This window comes from Indicator indicator, chromosome 1 (genome assembly GCF_027791375.1).
Source record: "Indicator indicator isolate 239-I01 chromosome 1, UM_Iind_1.1, whole genome shotgun sequence".
Taxonomy (NCBI): Eukaryota; Metazoa; Chordata; class Aves; order Piciformes; family Indicatoridae; genus Indicator; species Indicator indicator.
In genome coordinates, this window is record NC_072010.1 from 66,394,424 (window position 1) to 66,418,988 (window position 24,565).

Consider the following 24,565-nt stretch of genomic DNA (forward strand, 5'->3'; position numbering starts at 1 on the left):
GAGGCTGACCATATGGCACCATCAGGTCAAAACCACTAAATAAATAAATTCCCCTGGAAACAATAGAAAAGGAGACCAAATGCTCCTGATGAACTTTTTTTTTTTTTTTTTTTAACCAATGGAAAGGGACCATTGTGGGAACTGTGGTAGGTGTGCATGCTGGAATTGACCTGAAGCAGCGGAAAAAATACTTGAATTTCCTCCTCACTTTCTAATTAAGAAATATCACTGCTGTCATCATTATATCAAATTTTAAAGCACTTCTCGAAATTGCAAAGCTCTCCTTTCCCCGTGGGGCACTGAAACAATAGCCCTAATGATCCCAGCATACTGTGTCAATATGCATTTGAAGGTGTCTAAAGGTCAGTGACAGAATACAATAGCCATTGTGAAGCTCTGGAGAAACGGTTATTGTGCAGCAGTGAGCTCTCTGAGCCTCTTTAATTGGCAGCTTTGCACATGCAAAGTAACTATGTGAACTAAAGCCCTGTATAATGAACAATTAATATTCCTATGTGGTAGCAGCTTTTCTAATTTTTGCCTCTAATTTAAATACCTTGGCAAATTTTCATTAGAAAAACCTTGTGCAACCGAGATCGTTTAAGGCATAGAAGCAAAAGTCTTTGGAAAGAAGGAGATGCATGTATTCACACCCATCTGCACACTAAAAAACAGATGAGTCTGACAGTCGTTCCATTTTGTTTACAAGAACAGTTTCCACTCTACATGGTTAGTCCTGGCATAAAGTTTAACACTCAGAGCTCTATCCCTCATATAACAGGGCTAGAACGACCCTGTTGATAAAACCCTTATTCTACTTTAACAAAAAGAAAAGAAAAAAAGGGATGGGGGGGAGGAGGAAGAGAAAAAAGAACTGATTTTTAGCCCTTCTTAGTCCACTAAACATTTTACTAAACTTTTCAGGCTAAGAGTTGCATTATCTAAAGAGAGAAAATGACTTATTTCAATTGTTAAGCTTAGATCTACTAGTCAAAACCTGAGGGGTTTCATCCTTCCCTTCGTGGCCCTGGGCAAGATATTTAGAGGTGAACTGATACTACCACTTTGGGTGCCTGGAGATTAGACATTGCATCCAGCTCTTTCTCCCTTTGAGTGTGGCAAATGCTCTCGGCCGTCTGGTATCACATTGCCAGATCCTCCGCCGATGCTGCTCAGAGCACTTCAAGCAAAACAAGGACTGTCAGGAGCTGATAATTTACTATGATGTCTCTCATGAGAAACAGATTTGGTTTGAACCTCCTGTGATTAGCAGTTCAGCCCAAACCCCTTCATGCCTCCTCCCCCCATCTGTAAAAGGGGACTAAGTTAAAACCTTGTGCCATGGGAAATCGCTAATGACTCCACTGTTACCAAGCTGTACTTTTCTTTGAGAGTCACCAGTCTTTTTCCAAGTCTTTAATATTTTAAAAAAGCAAAGATTTGGAATGGGATGTTAGTCTGCATTCCCAGTAGTGATTTATTGCAAATGCCCAAGTATTATGAATTCATTTAATATTTAGTGTAATAGCAGTCATCCTTCACAAGAAATTAATTTAATATTTATATGGCTGTCCAAGACAGTCCTTTCTTCAGCAGTTTCACTGTAAATCAACGAGTCATTAATGGGCACAAATTCTGTAAGAGAAATCTGCCCTGATTGGTTACAGACTCTGGGTTTTCTAAAGAGACATTTGATGACTTTCAGAAATTAAGTTTTTGAATAAAAAAAAAAAAGCAGCTTACTTTTTTCCCTTCACAGATGGCTATTTTATCATTTTCTAGGAAATCTGTAATCTACTGAAGCAGCTGTGCAATTATTGAGTTTTCTTTGTCTAATAGCTACATTTCCAACTGACTGCAAACTGTGTTTGATGTCCCTACCTCCTGAACCCACCAAGGCCTGACCTTCACATCTGTTGATGGATGGTTTCACAGTATGGACAGCACTTCTCTCATCTCCCACATGTTACTGTCCACATGTTTTACTGAATTTAAATCATCACCTTTGTGTTGCTTAGGTTTTATTTTGGGAGGTTCAGAGTCAAAAATTCCAAACCACTAATTCCATGAGGATCAATACCTTGTTCAAAAACAAACAAACAAATAACCCCCAACAAAAAGCAAAAGAGTGAAATTAGCTTTTTCAAAGAAATTCCAGGCTGTTTCTAGTGAAGAAACACAGACAATATAGGCAGGTCATAATTTCTTATTTCTCTAGTGAAGCCCACGCTTGAGACTCTGCTTGAGAGTAATATGAAGGAATCTCAGTAGAAATCAGTCTCTGGTAGCAGAAGAATGGAATGGACAGTATTTCTGTGACTGAAAGGCACACCTGGAGAAGCCAGCACTTGGACAGGTGCAGGTTCCCCTCGATCTGTCACTGTGGGAACATTTGGAAAAGTGAATACAATCTGATCTTAAGAGTGCATGAAGGATTAGATCACAATTAAAGTCTCAGATATGTAAATGTTGAAATATTTTGCTTCTCAGTAATTTGGGATGATTTTCCCCCTCATTAATAACCCCACTTGAAGATAATAACTAGCTCCTCTTTCAGCTTCAGAGATGAGATGAGCACAGAATTCAGCTACTTCATTGATGACTGAGTGATAACGGAGTCCCCTGTCTGCAGAGTGATAATCATGCCATAATCCAAATACCAATCATATGTACTGGCTATATTAATGCAGGTTTGTTTTTTTTTTTAAACCAACTTAATAAACAGAAAATTCTGTTTTATTTTTCTTCATTTGCATCTCCTAATACCTCATTTCCTACCTATCCAGGCTCATTAAATAAATGAAGTAACCTCACTGCAAGCTGATAGAAAAACTGGCTTCAGTCATTGAAATGAGGTAATTTCTCATGCACCACCAGTTACATCAATAGATAACAGAGTCAAAGGGAGAAAAAAGGTTTCATTTAAAAATGAAGAAAAGAGAAATGAAACTGTTTAAATGCTACCCTGAGCCCTACAGGACAAAGGAGGGAATTCTCTATCAGTCAATACCCTCAAATCACCACTTTTTTTGCTTGTTTAACATGGTCAGTACTTGTTTTCAGTTAATTCAAGTTAGTATGTGGAGGATGGAGCATTTTTATTCTGATTCCAACCTGGCTGCTGGCAACTGATGTTTGCGCTGAAGGAGTAGGAGGTATTTTGGATTATGTTTTTTAGGAGAAAAGCTATTCAGGTTTTTTTAAATCTGTCAAATCATTTTGCTTGAGATTTTGATAATTATTTAAAAAGCACAAATAACAAACCAGCATCATCTCAGAGGAAAGCTGCAATTTTGGGATGTCTCTGAATTTATCATTTGCACTTTGTCACTATCTCTTGAGGGGTATAGGTGACATACTGAACAAGTCAACAGTAATTACTTTCTACACAATTCCAATTTTAGGGAGAGACTAGTTGAATATGTATGGCCGTACTTGCCAAATTACTTGCTTCTGCCCAGAATTCTATTATCATAACCCTACTCTACAAGTTACATAGCAAGGAACAACAACAACAACAACCCCCCCAACAACAAAACAACAACAACAAAAAGGATTTTAGGATCATAATGTGTTTAGCTTCTCAACCCCAGTGATAGCCACACCCATACATACATGACTTATGGTCACTAATATAAAAAAAAGCTAGTGTTAGATCCAGGGAAAAAAAAAAAGCAGTTAGACCTGATAGAGAATTTCAAATGTTTTGGAAACAGAACTGAGGAAAAGAAACTCATGTTCAGATCCCAGTACAGCAAAACACACAGGCACTTCATCATGTGCTTTTGTTGAACTGGGGCGGAAGCAAGGCTCTAGAGACTGCTAAAAGAGATAAAGAGGAAATCTAAAAATATATTTGAATATTCAATTTAGATGGAATATTAGATCTTTCAAACACTGGAACAAAGTTAAAGGCTAGCTCAAAGGGATAAAAAAAATCTGAAGATGAAGCAGATTGAGCTATCAGCTATCATTGAGCTTCCTGGAGGCTGCTGAATTCATAACAGACCAAAAGTAAAAGGAATGCTAACATGAGTAACGGTGAATTGAGGAACAGATGATCTGCTACACTAAGGTTGCCTTTTTCCTGTGTTTGATGGAGAGAGAAGCAAATAGTTTTATATTTCATTGCTGATAGTTTTATATGTCATTGGTTTTCCTGCTCTGATATGTAGGGAATAGGTGACAGTTATGAAAAGGATGGAAAGTTGTTAAGAACCACAAATTACTCCATGCCCCAGTAACAGTTTTCAATGGGAAACAGAGATGAAACAGCTGAAACAGAGCACCAGGGAACTGAAAACTTCTGCCGTGATAAAGTAACTCAAATTCATGTACTGATAAAGTGAAATGCAAGGACAACGCCAAAGATGATGAAACCATGATTTTCGTGAAGCCCATAGCAACATTTCCTTCTATTTCCAAGCAGCCACTATCTCTAGAACTAAGCTCAAATGGATGTGTTTTAGTCTATCTCTTCATTGGAGCAAACTCTCTGGGGACATAAAAAAAGAAAGCAAGCATGATATCCTTGTACACACTTGACATTCACCTCCCTTTTCCACTCACCAATCCACTGGATGTTTGATTATCCTACAAGTAAGGGAACTTCGGTACAAAGCATTGAGATCTCTTCTCTCCTCTGCTCTCCTGCCCTCTGCAAAGCTTATAAAGAGACGAGTAAAGCATGCATGTTTTCCTTGGGGAGGGTGGGCTTCCATCTCATTTTGGGAGAAAACTGAATCAAGGAGTTACACGCAAACGTCTCAAGTCTGAGATGCCTAAGCATGGATAAGAGTTCCTGCTTAGTCATTTTGCTGCTCACCCTTTATTTCTGGAAGGAAATCTTGGCACCCTTCAGAGCTGGGTACATGCCATGAATCCCAAGTGAAAGCAGGTAACTCATTCAGAGTAAAAAACCCCAAGATCTAAGGCATCCTTCCCTTTCCAGTATGTCCTGCTGACATAGGCACTTGTTCTGCTTGTCAGACTTCCTGAATCCCATTTTCTAGGCACTTAATTCTACCCCTACATTAAATGGGAATTATGAATTCCAGTACACAGCAAGAGTCTTAGAGTTAATAAACCTCCATACTCAGCAAAAATTAATGCCTATTATCAAACTGGCCAAAACTCAAATGCAGTTTTCATTCTGGGAATACAAATCCCAGATATTACCATGCTACTATTGCATCTAAACTGCCTATTTTCACATAGAGAGGGAGTCAGTCTGAAAAATCGTTGCTCAGCAGTATCAAAAAGGCAAAGGAGAAGATTTGGAATTGTTAGAAAAGGTAGAGAGAAAGAGATAAAAACATCTGTAGAAAACAGCATCATGAGAAGCCCTGCTATGCCTGCTTTCCTGAGCCACTGCAGCTGGAATTGCATGTTGCAGAGCTAAGAGAAGCACAGAGAAGGGCAGTGAGGACCATGAGAGGTGGGGAACAACTCCTGTACATTGTAGATGCCCACTTGGAAAGCAAACAACTAACAGGAAATATGACAGCGGCCTGAACAGAGAAGTTAACTTGGGAAGAGATTGGTTAATTCCCACAATGCAGGAATTAGGGGGAACCTAAGGAGATTAGCAGACAAATGGTCAAAAGTAAAATAAAGAAAGCACTTTTTCACACAACACATAATTAAATGGAGACTGATTGTACACAGCACTGCGGAAGCCAAAAGTCTGAACAGGTTCAAAGTGGATTAGATGAATGGAGAACAGATCTAGCAAGGGCTATTAAAATAATGGTATGGATCCAACTTCCGCTTCAGGAAGTCCCAACAGGTAAATGAAACAGCACTTACAGCATACACAGAGTGACTTCACCTGGCTACAAAGAGATCATAAAAACAGTGAGAACGACTGCTATCATTAAAAAATGAAAAAATAAACCCAACAACAACAAAAAAGCTATTTGGGCAAAAATATAGGAAACAGGACAAAGCCAGGAATGAGTCCTACCCTGTGCCCTCCCAGCTTTGGGAAATTAGCTGTGCAGATACTTCCTCAGATGCAGGGGTCTGAGAGAGGGCAAAAGGCAGCTGGCAGGATGCAGTGTCAGCCAAGGAAGAGACACAAAAGGTTGAGAACTGCAACCCCAGAGCATTTTCACAGCCCTGCAACTGCTATTTACATTCTTCAGCTCCATCTCTGCTGTGCAAAGCATGGTAGACCAAGGGCTGCAGTGCTCATCCTGCACCAGGGATCCACAAATGGACTGGCGATGAGGCCAACAAGGCCCTATTTTCTCCCAGAGCCCCTGTTGCTTCCTAACCTGGCATTGCACTACCTTTGTACCTACTAAGCCTTTCTTGGAGTCTCCTATGTAATGCCACAACCTGTCTTGAAGACCTAACCTAAACTGAAGCCCAGCAAATGTTAAACCATTGTGTTGTTATAAATCAGTTATGACTAGATGATTTAGGTAACTGTAATAGACTAACTGTACTTTCCAGAGAAGTTAAGCAAAACAGCTGGACAGAATATGAACATCCTTCTGAAACTTTAGGTTCATTTATTTGAACTAAATGAGAATCTATCAGAGCTTCACTGACAGCACAGCATTCTGAAATGAGAAAATACATGAACTGTTAGAGAAACTGCTTAGAATTTGTGTTTTTAAATAACGTGATTTAGACTGTTAGCTTCCTGCTCCTTGTCTCTCATAAGGAAGTGAAAAAGATTTATTGGTGCTGGGGAGCACCAGGAGCAACACTCACATTTTGCAGAAAGCCAGAGCAAACACACCCATTGAACATGCGAATGAAAGAGAATCAATGACAGAAGTCACGATGTGCTTTGACATACTCTAATCTTACATGAAGTTAGCTCTGGCTCTCCTCATTCACAAGGGATGGATATAATTTCAGAAGCAAACAGCAAAAATTGCCTGGTCTTGCTTTTAAATGACAGGCAAGTGAGGCTTGTATTTTTACAGAAAGCAGAAGTACATAGGTAAAAGGTTTGGATTAGTGGAGGTCACTTTGTCCCTTGTCCCTGATGTATCTGTTCCTGTTTGGTTGATACTGTTTCAGCTGCTTTGCCACCTCGGGCTGTAATTTCAACACTTCCAACAAACTAAACGGTATTGGCCTGGCCTGCACTCAGAGGCAAGATTGCTTGCAGAAAATTCAGGTGTCACAGGAGGTAAATTCTTTCAAAATCAATTCCCCATGGAAGAGAAAAAGGGCAGTCTGTGGACAATGAAAAATTGCCAGGATTTTTGTGTACTGGACACCGGAACACGTTACAGTGAAATAATTCCTAGAAACATTTTATCAGTTCATAAAAGATACATTTAGCTAGAGACTGAGGAGTCAGCTAAGACTGACAGAACATATCACACCCGCATGAACTATGGCCTGGAGGTGCTGAAAGCAGAAGCTTCCCTTGCTCAGGCAACATATTTCTGAAAATTATCTGAGCTTCACACTGCTTCTGGGGTAACCTGAACTGGGGGAGGAGGCCAAATGAGAGGGACCCTGATGGTTCTCAGATGATCTGACAATGTAGAAGCAGGTCCTTGACAGCATTAAAGCCATGAGAATGAATGCTTCATGCTCCCTGAAGGCTGCCCTCCAGTTTTGGCAGCTCCCACAGCATCAAATCTGAGCACCCAAAAAATTATTCCTAATTTATTTCAGGCACTAAAAATATCAGGTCTTGCCTCTGTTCTCTCATGACCACGTGTCTCAAACAAGGCAAGTGATACTTTAACAGCATCAAGATGAGAAATGCCAACAAACTCAAGCTGATGGCTGCTTCTCTGTGGGTTAGGGGAAGCTCAGCCTTTCATCCCCTGTGGGTTTCAGGTGATCCTAGGTGCTCTGTGTCCATGGATATCACAGGTCTTGCTGCACCCATCAGCACTGCACAGGGACAGAGCTGTTGCCTGATGTACTGAGGTGCTATCAGTTATGACAAATGGTTCATCAGCTTTGCAGGAAAAGCAGCTAAAGCACCTGTGACCTCCTCTGTCAGCTCTGCTACAGGCATTTTCAGTCCTACCACATTTCCAAGTGATGCCCTGTGAATTACTCCTAGGATACAATGAGCTGGCCGAAGTCCCTTTCTCTTATCAGGAACAATTGGTCCTGTATGCTCTTTGAAAAATGAAGAAAGAATCCCAGCATGGTTGTAAAGGACTGCAAAGTAAGTGGCTGTCAGCATCAGAGGAATGCCCTGGCGTGTAAATGACAATTTCTTTGATAAAGTGACCAAGGCACTGTGGCTTTCCAAATGTCACAACACTTGGGCTGTAATTAATAGCAAGCTTTTTCAATAGCAAAAGGCTTGTTAGAAGCTGCTCAAGCCCTGGCAACATTTGTAATAAGAGCATCCTCTCTTCAATAAAAAATTGATTTCATCTTGTTTTCCTAATGTAATGTTTTTGTTACCTACAAAATAAAAATAGAGACCATGTGTTAAAAAAACCCCACACCCAATGCCCTTACAGTAGAGTCAGGTCTTTAGGAATATAAAGTTCTCCCTTCTTGAATTAAAGTGCTGAGCAAGAAGGATCATGAATGAAAAACAGAGCTAACTAAAGGGAACAGCTAGGGTATAGGTAGGGAAGGGGAGTCAGTAGCACTATGGCTTTTATTCCTCTTGCACTAAGCTTAGTTTTACATTGCAGTTCTATCCTTGCAGTTCTATCCGTCTGTTCTGCTTTGCCTTCATTTATCTGTTTTATCTACTTCTTTTTCCTTGACAGATGATCTGTAGGTATGACCATGTAATTAAATGTAACCAAGTTGCACTGATTTAACTAATCACCGCTTGTCATGCGTACCACCTAAGCCAATATTCTTGATTTCCTCATCCTACCCCAACTGTAAGACAAAACATGTTAGCTCAAATGTCAGGCTTAAACTGATTTAAGTAACCCAAGATGTCCGAGGACATGCTTTATGCCTGAGTTAGGATAATTTCAGTGGTGCAGCTAGTGAGTGGCATCTCACGTGGGTTGCAGAGGCAGTCACATCTGTAACCTCAAGAGCTCTCTGGCCACAAATTTGTTGCTTGTCTGGAGCATGCTGAGCAATGCGGCAGTGACATCTGGTTGATGTTTTCACATGTGACTACTGCAGAAATAATTAGCAATGATAACACATATACAGCATATTCCTCTTTACTCTGCCAGCTTGATTCATGCAGAACATGTCAATGTGACCTGAAATAAAAGGTGGATCTTGCCAACTGAGAGCAAGTAACAGTCAGTTTTAACACACAGGCTCAAAATGACTCTGTGAAGATGTTAGTCACATACATCTTACATCTGAAGATGATGGAAACTGTATACAAAGATAAAATGAGTACTGCACTGGAGCAGGAATGACAGTGTTGTCATAACAGTCCATCTCCAGGCCCATCTACCACAGACAAGGTTGAAAAATGCTTTACACAAGTCACATAACAGTGCAAGAAGATTTCCCCTTGACTGCAGTAGTTGATTGACTGATGGTCTGTACAGACTGACAGCCTTTCTTATTTTCATGTTAGCAAAACAAAGTTGGTAAACATTGACTTAGAATTGTCTCATCTTTAATTTGATCGTGGTTGATTGGAATGTCTCTGCCTATAAAGATAACAGAATTAGGAGTCCGTTACTTGAGCAATCATGACTTCTATTCAAGCTTCTACACTATGATTGCTTTGGTGTATCTAACAATCTTCCAATAGCAGAGCAGGCAATATGATGTTTTACTGGTTCTTGGTACTTTGTAAATAAATATTCAGTTGCTGGCCCAAAAGAACTGGGCAGAACCTCTGGGCTCTGAACTGGAGCTGCTTTGAGACTGTTGGACCCTGTATGAATCATAGAATTGTTTTTGTTGGAAAAGACCTCTAGGATCATTGAGACCAACTGTTGACCTAAGAACACTGTGGCCATCAAGCCATATCAAATAACATATTAATAAATGTCTTATATATCAGCCATGGAAAGTGTTTATTCCATCCTAATTGGCACTAATAAGGTCTCAGTAAAACTCCACTCTGAGGCACTGCTCTTTAAGACCCCAGCAAGCAGAGGACTGCCAAGAGGAGAGCTGAAAGTGTAATCACAGCCTAGAAAGCATTATCTGTGCAGAAAAGCTAGGAACTAGGCTCAGTGACGTTGAAAGAAGATAATTCTTGCGAACTGAACACATTAGTTCCCTACTACATGGAAAACTGTCAGAAGAAAGCTGATCAGTTGTTCATCTGGATCAGGACATGAAAAAGCAATATTCATTTGCAACCATAAAAGATTCAGGAGGGATAATAGGGAATTTTCTAGCCTTGGGAAGATAAAGGACAGGAATAGGTTGTTCAGAGAAGTTGTGGAATTAAGTGAATGATCTGAAGAAAAGTTAGACAGATATCTGTAATAGGTAGTCAGCATACATTTCACTTTCTCTCAGCTGGTGAATGGAAACCCATCCCAGGCCTAGGAGGCCATGATCCTTTCTGCCTTCTCTGTGTCACTCCTGCTGGCCAGATGGATGTCTCATCCAGGCTGCATCTAAGCCTTGTCAACCAGGAGTATCTGGCTTAGCTATAAAACCTATCCTGAAAAAATTTAGAAGTTGGAAAATCAGTTCTTTCTTTTATGTCTTGATCAAAGGCTAGCTTATGCATTTCCCTTGCCACAGCAGGCATCACTGTGTTGATAGGATCTGCCTGCCCAGCCTGCCCCCCTCTTCTACCTCAAAATGTAAGATATGAAGAATAACATGATGTTGTAGAGGAGGGAATAGATATCTCTTAAGTCATCAAAAAGGCTAGCTAGTGCCATTTAAAAATACACCAGTTCTGAACTGATCATGAATTTGGACTAGAAACTACACTACAGGAAACCTATTTTACTGCAAAATAAGTTGGCTATGGGCTCACATTAAACTACATCTTCTCTCCCTGGGGCATCTGGTGATGAAGCGCGATGCCAATCTGCCGCCAGTGTGCTGAATACAGTGAGCTGTGAGTGAAGGTTAATATTATAGTTTCTGTAGTCTTAACTTACAGAAACACAGCAGTGATATGAACCAAATAAATATATATGCACAAAAGCAAAGAAACGTGTTGAGTTCTGCCTTTATAATGAATTGTTTTTTAAAAGGTTGACTGCTTGACATCCTGTATTAATTGATAACAGGCAGCATGCAGACATAATGTTTGAAAAGCAACTTCCATGTGACGTACTTTCTAAACTCTTACGACTGACTTTTTCTCCAGAGGGCATAATAAAAGCATTCTTCTTTCAGAGACCAGCACTGACTTCATTTCTTGACTTGGTCTGAAGGGGATTACTAGATGCTTGAGACATTCAGTCAAAAAAACCCAACAACCCAGACTGACGTTAAGGTGGTTTTACCATTTGGCAAAAGAAAAGCTGAGGGCTTATGAATCTTTCTGCTGCTACTGAAAAGTGAAAAATAAACAAAAATGTACAACGTAAGTACCCCTTGCTATAACTTGGTTATGCCCTCAAGTTATGTGATAAAGCCAGAAGTACGCCTCAGATATCCGTTAAAATGTGCTGTTCCTACATTACTGAAGCGTGTCAGAAACTGCAATTTCATGTAGCTGATGTAATTTTTCTAGTGGAGTTTACTGAAGTATTTCTGCATTGATTCTAGGTATTTTAACCCACTTATTATGCATAATGACAGAGAAAAGCAAGGGAAAATGCTAGCACCTGTGTGACCAAAAACAGAAACATGGGCACTGAAAAGTTGATTATAGCACATTTTCACAGGAAAGATCAAAATTTGTCTCCACAAAACAACTGCATTGGCAGTTGAGATAGTTGTATCTCAGTGAATAATCTCTGTTGCCTCTTGGTGGTTTAAGACTTACTGGATTGTGAATTCATAGTTGAAAAACCACTGAGGAAAGTGAATGAGTCCTGGACATGTGGGAAGCCAAGATGCCATCAACTCTGATACATTGCAAGTTATTTCATTGTTTTTAAGGCATCCGACTTCTTCCTATGTTTTTCTGCTGGGATGGTTTTATCTTGCATGCCTTCCTTCCTGGGAGCAGTGGGGCAGCAGTAGCCCCATACCAGCTTTGTATGTTACTGTACCAAGGCAGAAAGGGGGGACAGGGACAGCATTTCCACTCTGTATTTTTTTAAACCCGTAGATGGTGACTGGGAGCTTGTTATGAGGGAATAAGACACCAAACCACACTCTTCGGGAACAGGACAGGGAGAGAGTAGGAACTGTGATGGGACTCTGAGCTGCAGAGTTGTGCAGTTTGGGGTAGGGACTGGCCCATATCTATGATCTTTCAACAGCCAGAATGTGTGAATGTCTCCTATCGATACCACAAGAGTGCTTACATTTCACCCATCTAATCCAAGGAGATGCTTGCCATCCCCTCCCACAGCCTGGCCCCATCCAGCCATCTGGTCCTGCATGATTCCTCCTGCAGTCAGGGGAATGCCATGGGAACGCCAATGCTGGGATGCTCACATGCAGACATGCACACGTACTCGCGCACACACACGCCTCCAGCCTTCTGCTTCCAGCGCTGCCTTGCATGCTCTTTCTTTCTTCAGTTCTGTGTTCTTCCCCAAGCAGCAATAAGGATTTAGTAAAAGCCCATGGGTCCTCTGTGTTATAAAATTAGGTCTGCATAGGTGCCAGAACAACTCTGTGCCTTAGCATCCAAACAGCTTTCTCTTCAGTTAGTAGATAAACTGAACTTCCTCCTGAAGCTAAAGCACACTCTGTCTTCTCTTCCCCCGGATCTGCTTCCCCTTATGGTTGGAGAATGCAGTACAGAAGCACTGGAAATATGTTAGAGAAATCCACTACAGACGCTTGAGAAATCCTGTGACAGCATTATGAGGCAGATAAGCAGAGGTGGGGGGAGAGGAGAGAGAAGAGGAATAACTTTCGGAGATTGCTTGGCAGCAAAGTCAATGCCTGAAATATCTGTGGGGAATTTGAAAGCATTTCCTAACATCAAAAAATGTGAAGAAGAAAAAGAAATTTTGATCAATGGCTTGTTGCCCTTGATCTAAGCAAAAGAATTCTAGCCAGTCAGAAATAACAGAAATCTGGTTTATCGTAAAGTTGAAGTTTTCTATGTTTTGACAGCTGGGGATCATGCTTTTGGCTGGGTTATTTGCCAGCCTTAAAATATTCGTCACCGAGTTGCCAAGTTTTTGTCCTGTCAAACTGAACTCTAACGATGAAGGAAAAGGTGCTGGAGAGACTTTCAGCTTTAGTTGTCTGCCCTAAAACAGAACTTTGTGGCCTGAATTCATATGACCAGAAAAAGAAGTTTCTACTCCCTGGCCAAGTTTCTGGTGAATCACTTGCTAGTCCCATAGCCAAGATTTGCTTTCTTGAGCATGGGAAGCAGTGGCTCATTTGTGATGAAGACACCCCCTCATCTTTGTTGAGAGGAAATGAATTAACCGTATGTATTCTGTGCACAAGTCTGGAGAGAACTGAACTAAAGTATTCTAGATTAAAACATCCTTACTGGGGGAAAAACTGGAATGCATATTAAACTGAAAAGTCAGATCTGACTCTGAAATGTTGATGCTGGTGGCTCCAGGATCTATTCGTATATTTTACAGAGCACTCAAATATATCAGTGTCACAGAACTTATTCTTCGTTGTTTTGATGCAAATCTTTACGTTACTATTCCAATGTTACTTCTTAATGCTTTCTATATTTTGATACACTATTCTAAGAATTCAAATCAGGCTCTTCTGCTTTTGTGCCATTTGTTCATTCTTATATCTTGTACTGCTTTCATCTAATCACTTAAGTTATTATTGTTCTATTTCATGCCTGTACAACTCAGGGGGGCTTTCTTAGGTGAACCAATTACAAAGTGAAAAATATTAAATCATTTTGTATCTGACAGGAAGACTGAATTCCTCTTCCAAAAATTCAGGGTCAGTCGTATTGGCTTTGTATCTGCAAAATCTACTTTCATCAACTCTGTCCTTTACTCATTCCCAGGGAGACCACTATTTCTGTCACGTCATTTTACATCTACAAAGTCCTCGCAAATGCTCAACACTTCGCTCTTGAGGCTGATATTCCATTTTCGGGATAAGGAATTAAATTTCTTTAGCGGTTATGAAGTGATAACAAACCCTTTTCACTCAGGGACAAGTTCATATGGGAAGCTGCAATGCAGAGACTGACAGCAAATCAAAACTGAAGGTGCACTAGCATGTAGGATCAGGTCCTTCAGGCGTTTCAGTTCTACCAACTGATAGCTTAAGCAGACAGCTGTAATGTGAACTATGGACAAAGAGCATTTGAGTTTACAAAGGCAGATTTTCAAAGGGCCTTTGATCTAGCCTCCAACCCTACATAAAGACAGAGTGGGTGACTGAGTGTTCAGATGGGAGGCCTGCACTGAGACACTGCGCCTGGTGGGACCAGGAACTGAGCTGCAAATTAGGGGAAGGCATAGGAAGGTACTGGTAGAAAGGGGAAGTGGTGGAGGTGGAAATCTCTTTGGTCATGTCTACACCAGCATACAAAACAAGGCCAGGATTTAGCATCAAACCCTGGTCTGCATCCATTATCCATAGTGCTTTTGTCTTGTATCAACTAACACTCTCCCAGGACATGGTTTGGGACACACCATGTATCAGAACTGTTATCAGTGAGCAGTCTGGACATAGCCTCCCTATTTTAGGCAGAGAAGAAAACTTAAAAGTGTTGATGCAAGTCATGCAGGGACACTTGCAGGGCCAGAAAACAGGTCTTGGCTTGTTCTATTTTGTAATGTTAGCACTCACACCAGGATCATGCCAAATAAACTGTATAATTTGAGGAATATAGCTATTTTGAGCAGAAGGACCTGTACTTGAGAAAATGAGTGATACTGGTGAGGACAGATGTTTACTGATTCTATCTTTACATGCAGAACTGTTGGTGCATGTTCAAAGGAATTTTCTGAAGGCACGTCTCTTGATATCTTAACATCAGTAAACAACGGCCCAGTGTATTTTCCCACTTGTTGTAACTTGTCTATCCAGGGACACAGTTACCAAGTTTAAAGCTGCAAAACAAATTTGTTCACTCAGCACATTTGTATGAAACATTTAATTTTACATTGCCAATTTAAAAAATATTTCTGTGTACTGTGTCTAGGTATAACAGTAAGGAATTGGTGTAGGCTCCCCAGAGGGGTTGTGGAGTCTCCTTCTCTGGAGACTTTCAAGACCCATCTGGATGTGATCCTGTGTGACATGCACTAGCTTCTATGGTCCTGCTCTGGCAAAGGGGTCCCTTCCAAACCCTAACATCCTGTGATGCTGTAATTCAGTGATGAATTAATGGCCTACTTACTAGCCTGAGCTCTTGTTTTTTTCTTCAGCAGATACTGAGCCACATATTTTGGAAGAGTTTAATCAAAATCCTCCTCAAAAGCCAAATGAGTGGATTTTAAAGAAAGTTTAATTACAGTGGTCAAACCACCCAGCATGATTCGCTTGATTTGATTAACGTAATGAGGAGCACATTTAATGAGAAATGCATTAATTCATTCAAACAAGTGGTTTCATTAGAGGTATTAGGCATCAGCCCAGATTATATACAGCAGAAACTATTATAGAAAATATTGGCTGAGGTCAAAGTAGTAGTCATGCCATAATTACAAGATCTCAGCTGTAATCTACCAGTTGAACTTGGCCACTGCTCATCATGACAGAAAATGCAGGGTTCAGATTTTAAAAAGCCCCAAAACCACAGGGGTTTACTTCCATTCTACAGCTAGAATCTCAATCCCTTTCTCTCAGATGTCTGGAAGATTTGGGAAATGGAATTAAATTCTTTGAGTTTCACATGGTTACACATGCAGATATTATTAGCAAATGATGAAGTAAGAGCTCAAAGGACCCCTGATTCCCACTTCTATCCTTAAAGGAAATTGAGTGTTTACTGTTTGCTCTCTATTTTACCTCTCTCCTGTCCCTGTGATGTTTTGGGGACAGTCTTGTTCCTGACCTGGAATACAGTGGCTTTGGGGGAGAACTATTATTTTCCTTCTGGGGAAGGAAACCTTCTTCTTGAAAAAGAAGAAAAATTGACATCAAGCTGGGAGTATATGAGAAAAAGAAGAAAAAGTCTCCTTTACACCTTACTCTCTTCAACTACCTTCTTTAGACACATTTCAGCCTTTTATTCCAACTTTCCTGTTTCACGACCTCTCCACTTGGCCATCCTTCACAAGCACCCTTCAGCTCACCTCTCTCCTCACTGGCGCTCTTCCAGTGCTCCATGCTATATCTCCCAGCAGCTGCAAATGCTTTTCTCTCTTCTATAATGCTCTGATCACTGTCATCTCTTTGACTCTTGCCATGGTCCTTTGCCTTTATTCAGTCCCTAACTTGCCATTCCCTTCCTGCTGCTTTGTACTGTGTCTGTATGGCACTGAAATAACAAGTGCTTTGCTTCTAAGCCTGCTCACCTGCTTGATCACTTTCTGTGGCACAGTGGACTTAAGTGCTGTCTGTTGTTCAGGCTTTCATCAGCTACCACCAGCAGCTGGCAAATGAGAACAGCTTTGAAACTGTTCCCTAAGTGGACAGGAGACTGAACAAGGAGCTGAGAAGAGCACAAGCCCAGTTGCAGATAAGCTCCTCTAGGGGTAGGTGAATCCTGATGACTGTCATAGAGGTCATATTTTACCAACTGATTACGTCAGCAGGAGCATGGCAGTTTAGTGGACAGTAAATACTAAATACATGTGCCAAGATTCACTTGCAGATTTGGAAGTCTGGATCTAGACCTTCAAGAAAGAAGCTGAAATAGAAAACTACAGATGTCAAAAATTAGACCTAAGGATTTATTTGTTATATTAATAGAAGATAAGCAAGAAAATAATTCCTGCTGAGCCGAAAACCATAATCCTTAGAATATTTTCTGCTGCTTGCCTTTAAACCACAAGGAAACAAGAATAAAATTGCAATGGGAATCCCCTGATTTTAGACAAATATTGGTATGTGCCTGTATCTGACTGCTGCACACCAACTGGAACTCATGATATTATAAACATTTGCTCAGGGGAAAGCATTAACAGTGATGATCTCACCAGCACACTCAGCAAGGCCGTTCTGAAGGTAGAGGCAATTCTGTCTTGGAACAAGCAACCAAACTCACATATACTGACTCACTACAGCAGCTGACCCTTGATGCCACATTCGGTATCCCTGAGAGGAATCTAGGTGGGAAATCATTGAAAATAAATTGGTAGAAGATCCTATCTTAAAATACTTTTCCCACTATCTCCCAGCCTAGCCTCTGCCATAGTGAACTCACACTGACAATCAGTGTGTGAAAGAAAAATGTGGTTAATAACAAAAAAATGTTCCCCCAAACAGTCATTCTCCCTCTGATCATTCAGTACTCATCCTCAAGGGAATCCTACAAAAGAAATTGGAAAGACTAAGATGAGGTTAAAATTAATAATTTGATGGGACACCAAAAATTGTTGATTACAACAATACTAATTCTAGAATGTTGCAGCCACTGCTCTGAGGGCAGCTGCTGGACACGTGCAGAGTGCATGATTCCTTGGCTGACCAATTCCTTTGCACACTGCATAGAGCAAAACAATAACATTCCATGTGTGCCAAGAACAACATCCTCACGTTGGCACCCTTTGATTGGGACATGCTGCAGAAGCCACCTACTTGACATGCTGGCACCTCTTATTGGGAAAACATTCTAGCTTATGGATGTAGTTGGATTTTACTGGTTAAGGGATTGATAACAAAGAGTAAAAAAACAGCCACTCTGAGCAAGACTTACTTTGGTTAGGTCTTTGGTTAGGAACCTGCAGTTAGGGACATAGGTTAGGAATGTCTTGGGGGGTTAGGGCTGCTAGGGACTTCTGCTTCTGTTAGTTCACTACTTCTTCTGGCAAGAGCTTCAGTGTAGGGATGCTGTGAGGGATATGCTTGGGGCTTTTGTTAGCTGCTTTGTCTGTTAAGTGCTTCTGGGACTTCTGTAAGTGGGACTCTGAGACTCTGTAATGTTGGGGATTATACAATGCAGCAATAAAGGACTTCTGGGAGGACTTCTGAGATTCTCTGCTCTCTGGATTTCTGGAATCTTGTTACTATATGGCAACGGGATTCCTGCCTCCATTCATCACCAAATGGCCCCCAAACTGGGGTTGTAAGAACAACACTAGAGCATGTAACAATTTACCTCAGACACAACTTGCTAAGCTCAGTTTTTCAGAAGATAATTACCTGTGCATTTCTTCCATCCTGTGTTCAGTAGAGCTGAAGACCTTATTACCACTCCTCTTACTAACATCCCCTCTGTTCCTTTCATCTCAGAGTACCTGACGGATTAATATAATGAAAATGAACTCAGATAAATTGCTTCTGATTTTTGCTTATCTGGTAATTTGGTAGTTATGTCCCTGCCTTTTTTTTTTTCCCCTCAGACTTGTTTCAGTTTTCCTATCAGGAGTACTGAAAACAGATACTGCCTCTCTCCACACATATTCCCGCTGAGTGTTATGACTGCTCCCTCTTAAAAAAACCCAAACAAACAAACACAAAAATCTTCCCAACCAGACTCCACTTTGAAAATATCAAGCACGGTTCCAGATGTGGCTCCAGTTCTGATTCACGGATTCCTTTTTCTAAATAGTTGTATAGCTTTTAGTCTGGTATTATCCAAGCTCTCAAATACTTCAAAGAAATATTTGAGTTTATGTAAAGACTAGGAACACAGTTTAACTGGCCAAACATCAGTCACTACTTCTAAAAGGCAATGAAGCATTGTTAACTCAGATCTTACTAAGATGAAAGTGAAATATGATGTGGAGGAGGTATATTGTTCAACACAGGACAGGTATGCACCACCCAATCCAGTCGGGCATGAAAATGTGTACTGTCACTTCTCTCGGACACTTCCCAGGTATTGAACTAGTCTTGGGCAATGCTCATTGCCAAAACAGTATCTCAGGAAGGGACTTGATACAATTTTATCTAGGAAATGTCAGTGTGCAGTCCCACATGAATGAAAATATATGGACCTATAGAAGTGCATGATACGTTTTTTAGGAAGTATCAAACAAGCTAGTACACAAAGCTCTGACGTAATGTGCAGGTCTGCCACCTTCCATCAAATACCATACACTTTCTTGGGCCTGCAGAAGTGGCAGCTATTGTACTGCTCACACAGCCTGCAGACCTTGATGTGGATGTGGGAGTCATTATTTGCAAACCAATACCTAAGTTTTACATCCAGAGCAGAAGTTCTAGACCCTCTTTCTCTCACTGAAAGACACTCAGAGAAAATTCAAGATAAGATTAAGGAGAGGATTTTAAAACCTGTATTTCTCATGTTGTGAAATTAGTGGTTATCTGTGCCCCTGATCCCATGTGAGACCTTCAACTTCAGCATTACCATGAACAAAGAAAATGTTTACTCCATATGTGTATGTCACCATGGAAAAGATTGGGGGAAGGTATAGAAAGGATTTTTCGCAGGTCCAAGGGAAAAGCAGGCCCCACTTCTCTTCCTTCTACTCAGATACCCATCAAGATCTTGCAGGCAATTTTGGCTCTGCTGGGCAGTATGAAGATAACTCTCAGCACTGACAAATAGGAACTGCTAACACAATGCAACCATTTGGTAAAAGTAAAATATTTGCCAAGAATCTGAAAGGCTGGGCTTTTAAAGCAGCTCTCTACACTGGCTTTCCTTAGCAAGCTGCACAAAAGATGGGCACTCAACTGCTGCTCTCACTGCTGGCTCCTAAGAGACCGAACCTGCAGTGCACTGCACCTATGTTCCAACAAGCTGTGTATAATTCTCTTCTCCCCATTTGGCTGTGCTATTGCAATGAAAGTTTCTGCAAGAAACAGATGTTTCTGGAGAATTTAAACAGCTCCTGCCACTCACAGGTCAGTGTTTTACTGTGTCTGGGGCACCAGCTCCAGGGCTGATGTCCTCATCAGTTTCTTCCACACAGTGAGGCTTTGGACTTGGCCGTTTGATTTTGATGACCAAGAGTTTTCTGTAACATCTTTCTGCACCATTGCAGATTTGAAGATCCAGGTGCCAGATGTTGGAAGAAATCTACAAATTCAGTGATTTAGTAGTTCAACTTCATTTCCCATGCATGAGAGCAGTGCTGGGGATGGTGTGGAGGAAAGGATGAACTGTGAAAATAACACGAGACAAGGATGCCCAAGCTGGCAGACAATGAAAATCAGCTTTTACCCTCCCAGATAACCACAGGGTGGCCTCTCAGGTGGCCTCAACAGCACCACGACAGGGAGAAGCAGCAGGAGCACAGAGCATGGTGGGGGTGAAGTGGCCCTTACCTTCTCGTTCTTCCTCTCCTCGGCCTTGCTGGCAGGGCCAGGGATAACAGGGCCACCCAGGGGCCCACCACCCACCTCACCATTGAGGTGGGCTGCGCTGACATTGGGTGGGGTGATGGCGGCGGCAGCGGAGGTGAGTGGGATGAGGGGCCGGGCCCCTGGGGTGGGAGGCTGGTGGCCGTGTTGTGGGGAGACGGAGGGGTGAGGCCGGATGGCTGCTGCTGGCAGGCGGGAGGGTGAGCTGGGTGTCCGCAGGGGAGAGACTGTGGCGGTGGGCCGCTCCGGGGCTGGCACCGGGGAGTGAGCTGCGGAGGGAGGACAAAGCATGGTTAAGCCTCCTATGCACTGCCAGACCTGACCTTTCAGTGGGCATTGCTCCCACACCCAACAGAGAGCTAAGGTCTCTTTAGCCCAAGCAATATCAGCCTGTGAGTGTTTTTGGCTAAATCTTAGAAATCCTCCTCCTGGCTGCAAAAGGCTTGTCTGCGGTCTCTAAAATGTCTGATCCTCCCTAGTGATGCAACAGGGCAATGGTTCCATCACCCCTCCCCATGCTTGGAAATAAACAGCAAGCCTACTGTGTTTTTAAAATACCTGAGCTCATTTTAGCTGAGCTGTTTTCTGAACCTCTAGCAGCCTTTCCTAACCTGATAAGTTTTATATGCAACATGGGACCTACAGGGTTATCCCAGCTGATCCACACCGGCCTCGAAGAAGGCAACTACAAAGGAAGGTCTCTTGTTTCAGCCTTAATGAAATGATCAACAGCACATCACTGTGCTGCACAAGATAAATTAAGCAGAAATCCACTGGGGAATTTCTGAGCTCAAGCTCATCTCTGCAAGCAAAGTCCCTGAGGGACTAAGCAATGCCTTTTAGTCTTGATGTCCCTGCTGAGCGCACCCTGCCTGCAAGCACTAGGAACCAGGAATTAGTGCTCGTCTGTTTAATGGGAACCATGACACTGCCAAGGTCAGCTCTCCAGGTCTTCAAAAGCCTGTTGCATGCCTCCTGTTACAGAAAATGTGATAAAGCTCCAGGCCCACTTCCACAATGATGTTGCCTTTGACTTCCAGCTTGGTTGATTGCTTAGGTGTAACCTACATACAGCTCGACCCAAGTATGTACAGATCAGAAGCCAAGTCCACACTCAGACAAACACTTAAACAATTCAGTAGTAGGACTGGTTGGAAAATGCCCATTTCACAAATGATTTCAAGGTTTCATAATCTGGTTTAGTTCTGCTTCAGTGCAAAATTTGAACCTTTGAACATTTTTCAGCCACCACACTATAGCCTCTATTCTGGTCAGGGCATTCATCTGGGACGTGAAAACAGGATCCAGTCGCTGTACTGTTCTCCCCTGCAGAGAACAAGTCTGGGCAGCTGTCTATTCCCTTTGCAGCCAGAGCAAGGACAGCTTCCTGCTTGAAGTCTGGTTGAACTACATCCACTCCTGACAAAACAGCTTTGAGTCAAACAAATCAGCTTTTCTTTGAACACGAAGCATTTTTTCCTGGAAGATTTCTGACCCACTCTGATATGTGATTTTCTTACAAATTCATCTGAAGGATATATTTTTACTCAGGAACAGCGGGGAGTTCACTCAGTCTATAACTAAACAACAATGCTAGAACAGCTCAAACAGCTATTTTCGGTTTCTGCAGTTAACAACGGCACCCATTACCAGGGATTGAAATGATAAGGAGTGCCATTAATCATACTCACTACACAGCTGAGCACTCCTGCCAGGAGGGAATGTCAGCCTTATACCCTTTTATCCAAAGCGATATGGAAGATGATGAGCGAATGATCGTCAGATTAGCACCTCCAATATTTACATTGTTCTCTCTCTTAGCAGATCCTTGACTCTGTAACATTTCCTTTCATTAATGTTGCTCACAACAGATCAAGCTATCATTAACCAGTCTTGAAATTGATGTGATTTTACCATGTTGCATGAAGAAGGGCCTAAAAGTTGTTATTACAGATACCTTCAAGGCGATTATTATTAGTCACCCTTTCTCCCTCCCTAGATTACCAAAAACCTATATTAGAAAGTGCAGTTCTTTCCAGAGAGCTAGACAGGGCACCACTGGTTATCTTGCAGTGATTCCCTCCATCTGATTTTCCTGTTTGGAACCTGTGTGATGATGAGCAATCACTACTGCCACAAATCTAATTTTCTGAGACAGTTAAGCTTGTAGGATCAAGGTTTTGAACTACTGGCTGCAGGGAGCAATGGCTTTCCTAAATTTAGAGGAAAAGCATAATAAGGGGATTTCACTGCAGGTACTTGCATGCAGAAGATTGATTTGATAGTCATATTAGGTACATTGCTTCTTTCATATAGGACTTGGTGTTTTCAGACGCAAAGGAAACCGAAAACATTAGAAACAGTAAAATCAATGGCCTGAGAAAAATCAGCTCTGAACAGAGCTCCCATACTTTGCTCTGTAATTTCATCTGCTTACTGTTACAGTATACGCCTTTGCTCTGGGATCTCTGGATCTGGACTGTGCTGCATCAAACATGCCATTAATTAGCAATGCTTGCAGAAGGCTATTTTTGTTCTACACTGCTCATATTTCATTTTGGGTGTATTCCTACATTAGTGGCCTTGTCCAAAATTGATTTGTTACTCATGTATACTGCAAGCCAACAGAAACGTGATTTGAATACTGTGCCAGCTTGTCTCTCTTGGAAAGCTTTTCCAAAAGTCAGTGTGAATTTCCCTGTCTTGCAGTACTAAAGAGACCTCTTAAGGGGCTCTTAAGGGTCCACATTCATTATGAAGAAATTATGGCGAGGTTATCCATATGGAGAAAAACACTGATAATTATGAAAAATTTCCTGTATTTATCCTAGCAAAAGTTTATTTAATTAAAACAACAATCTCATGAACCTTCTGGAGGTGCTGGAGAACTCCCTGCTTAGGAGGTGTTGGAACAGCTTGGTGATACCTGGGTCACCCTGACTGCCAACTCCTGGAACTTTAAGATGTCAGAGTGACCTTGAGGATTCTCCCCTTAAATCACGGAAGGTTCTGGAGGTGTGGCAGAGCAGCACCACGGAAGGAAGCTGTGGGGCATGCCAAATATGTGAGGCAAAATGGTCTGTCACCTTAGTTTCAGGAAAGTCTGTCTGCTTGCTGGAGGCATCAGAAGTACCCCAATCACTTCCTGAGAGCCTTGCCCAAGAGGAGACATTTCTGCCTTTGATCTCTGTGAGCAGAAGGGCTTTTGGAAGGGTGCGACTTAAGGGGAAATCATCACTTTCTGAACTAGACAAAAAGAGGATAAATCAATTATTTCCCAGTGTGACATAGATGGCAATGAGAAGTCCTGCCACTGCTGAGCAGTGGAGACTGCACGGTTCAAGATTCAGATTCACACATGTTTGGTTATGTTTTCTTCCCTTTGGTCTGGACTGTGTAGGAGGTGAGATTAGATGGTCATAATGATGCCTTCTGGCTTCAAAAAGTATGAATGCATGACCTTCACTGCAGTGTTATTTCTCAGTTGTACTTCCTCTGTTTAGTATCTAAGACCTCAGCTTTCAGCAGTTAGAGTCCTTACTGGTTTGCCTTTGTAAACACAATGGCTCTTACATCCCTATAAAATATAAAGAACAAAATGTTTTAAATTTTTCTATAAAGTTCCACTACAGGATTTATTTTACTTTATTCAACATCAGAGCTGTTTAACATCGGGGAAAGGGGAGTAAATTGTACTCTAGAAAATTGTGCTGTACATCAGAAAGGGAACCTAGAAAGAACAGAAACCACTTATTCTTATTTCAAAAACCTGGCAGTATTTTTCAGATCTTTTGCTTTATCACTAACACCAGGTCCTGTTCTGCCTTGTAAATATCTTCCATCCCTCAAGCCCAATGAAATGCTTCTTAATTTTAAGTCATGTATTACTTGCCCTTTGATAAGGGCAGTATTTTCCCGTCAGCAAGCCAATGGGATCCAGAACCTTTAATCTCCTCAGTATTCAGGGTGCTTGCTCTCACTCAGATAAATTGTATAAATATTTGTAAACACCATAATCTATTTCAGCTTTAGCAACAGAACAATCTGATAAACACAACGTGGTTCCCAGAGATCAATTGAGGCCCATAAATATTACAAGCAAATAAAACATACTCCATCCCACATTGACTGAGCTGTGACTAATGTGAGAAAGTTGTGGGGATGGTCAGATCTGAGAGGCTGGTGCTTCAGTGGTGTGACATCAGCC

At 41.5% G+C, this 24,565-nt stretch overlaps 1 protein-coding gene across 1 annotated transcript in view; it reads right to left on the minus strand.

The window, feature by feature from the left end:
* Positions 1–24,565, minus strand: part of SH3RF3 (SH3 domain containing ring finger 3) — a 257,563-nt gene that overhangs the window by 15,125 nt on the left and 217,873 nt on the right. The window contains exon 8 of the mRNA XM_054386557.1: positions 20,323–20,627. Within this exon, the coding sequence (XP_054242532.1) occupies positions 20,323–20,627 (305 nt within the window). The remainder of the gene's footprint in view (positions 1–20,322; positions 20,628–24,565) is intronic.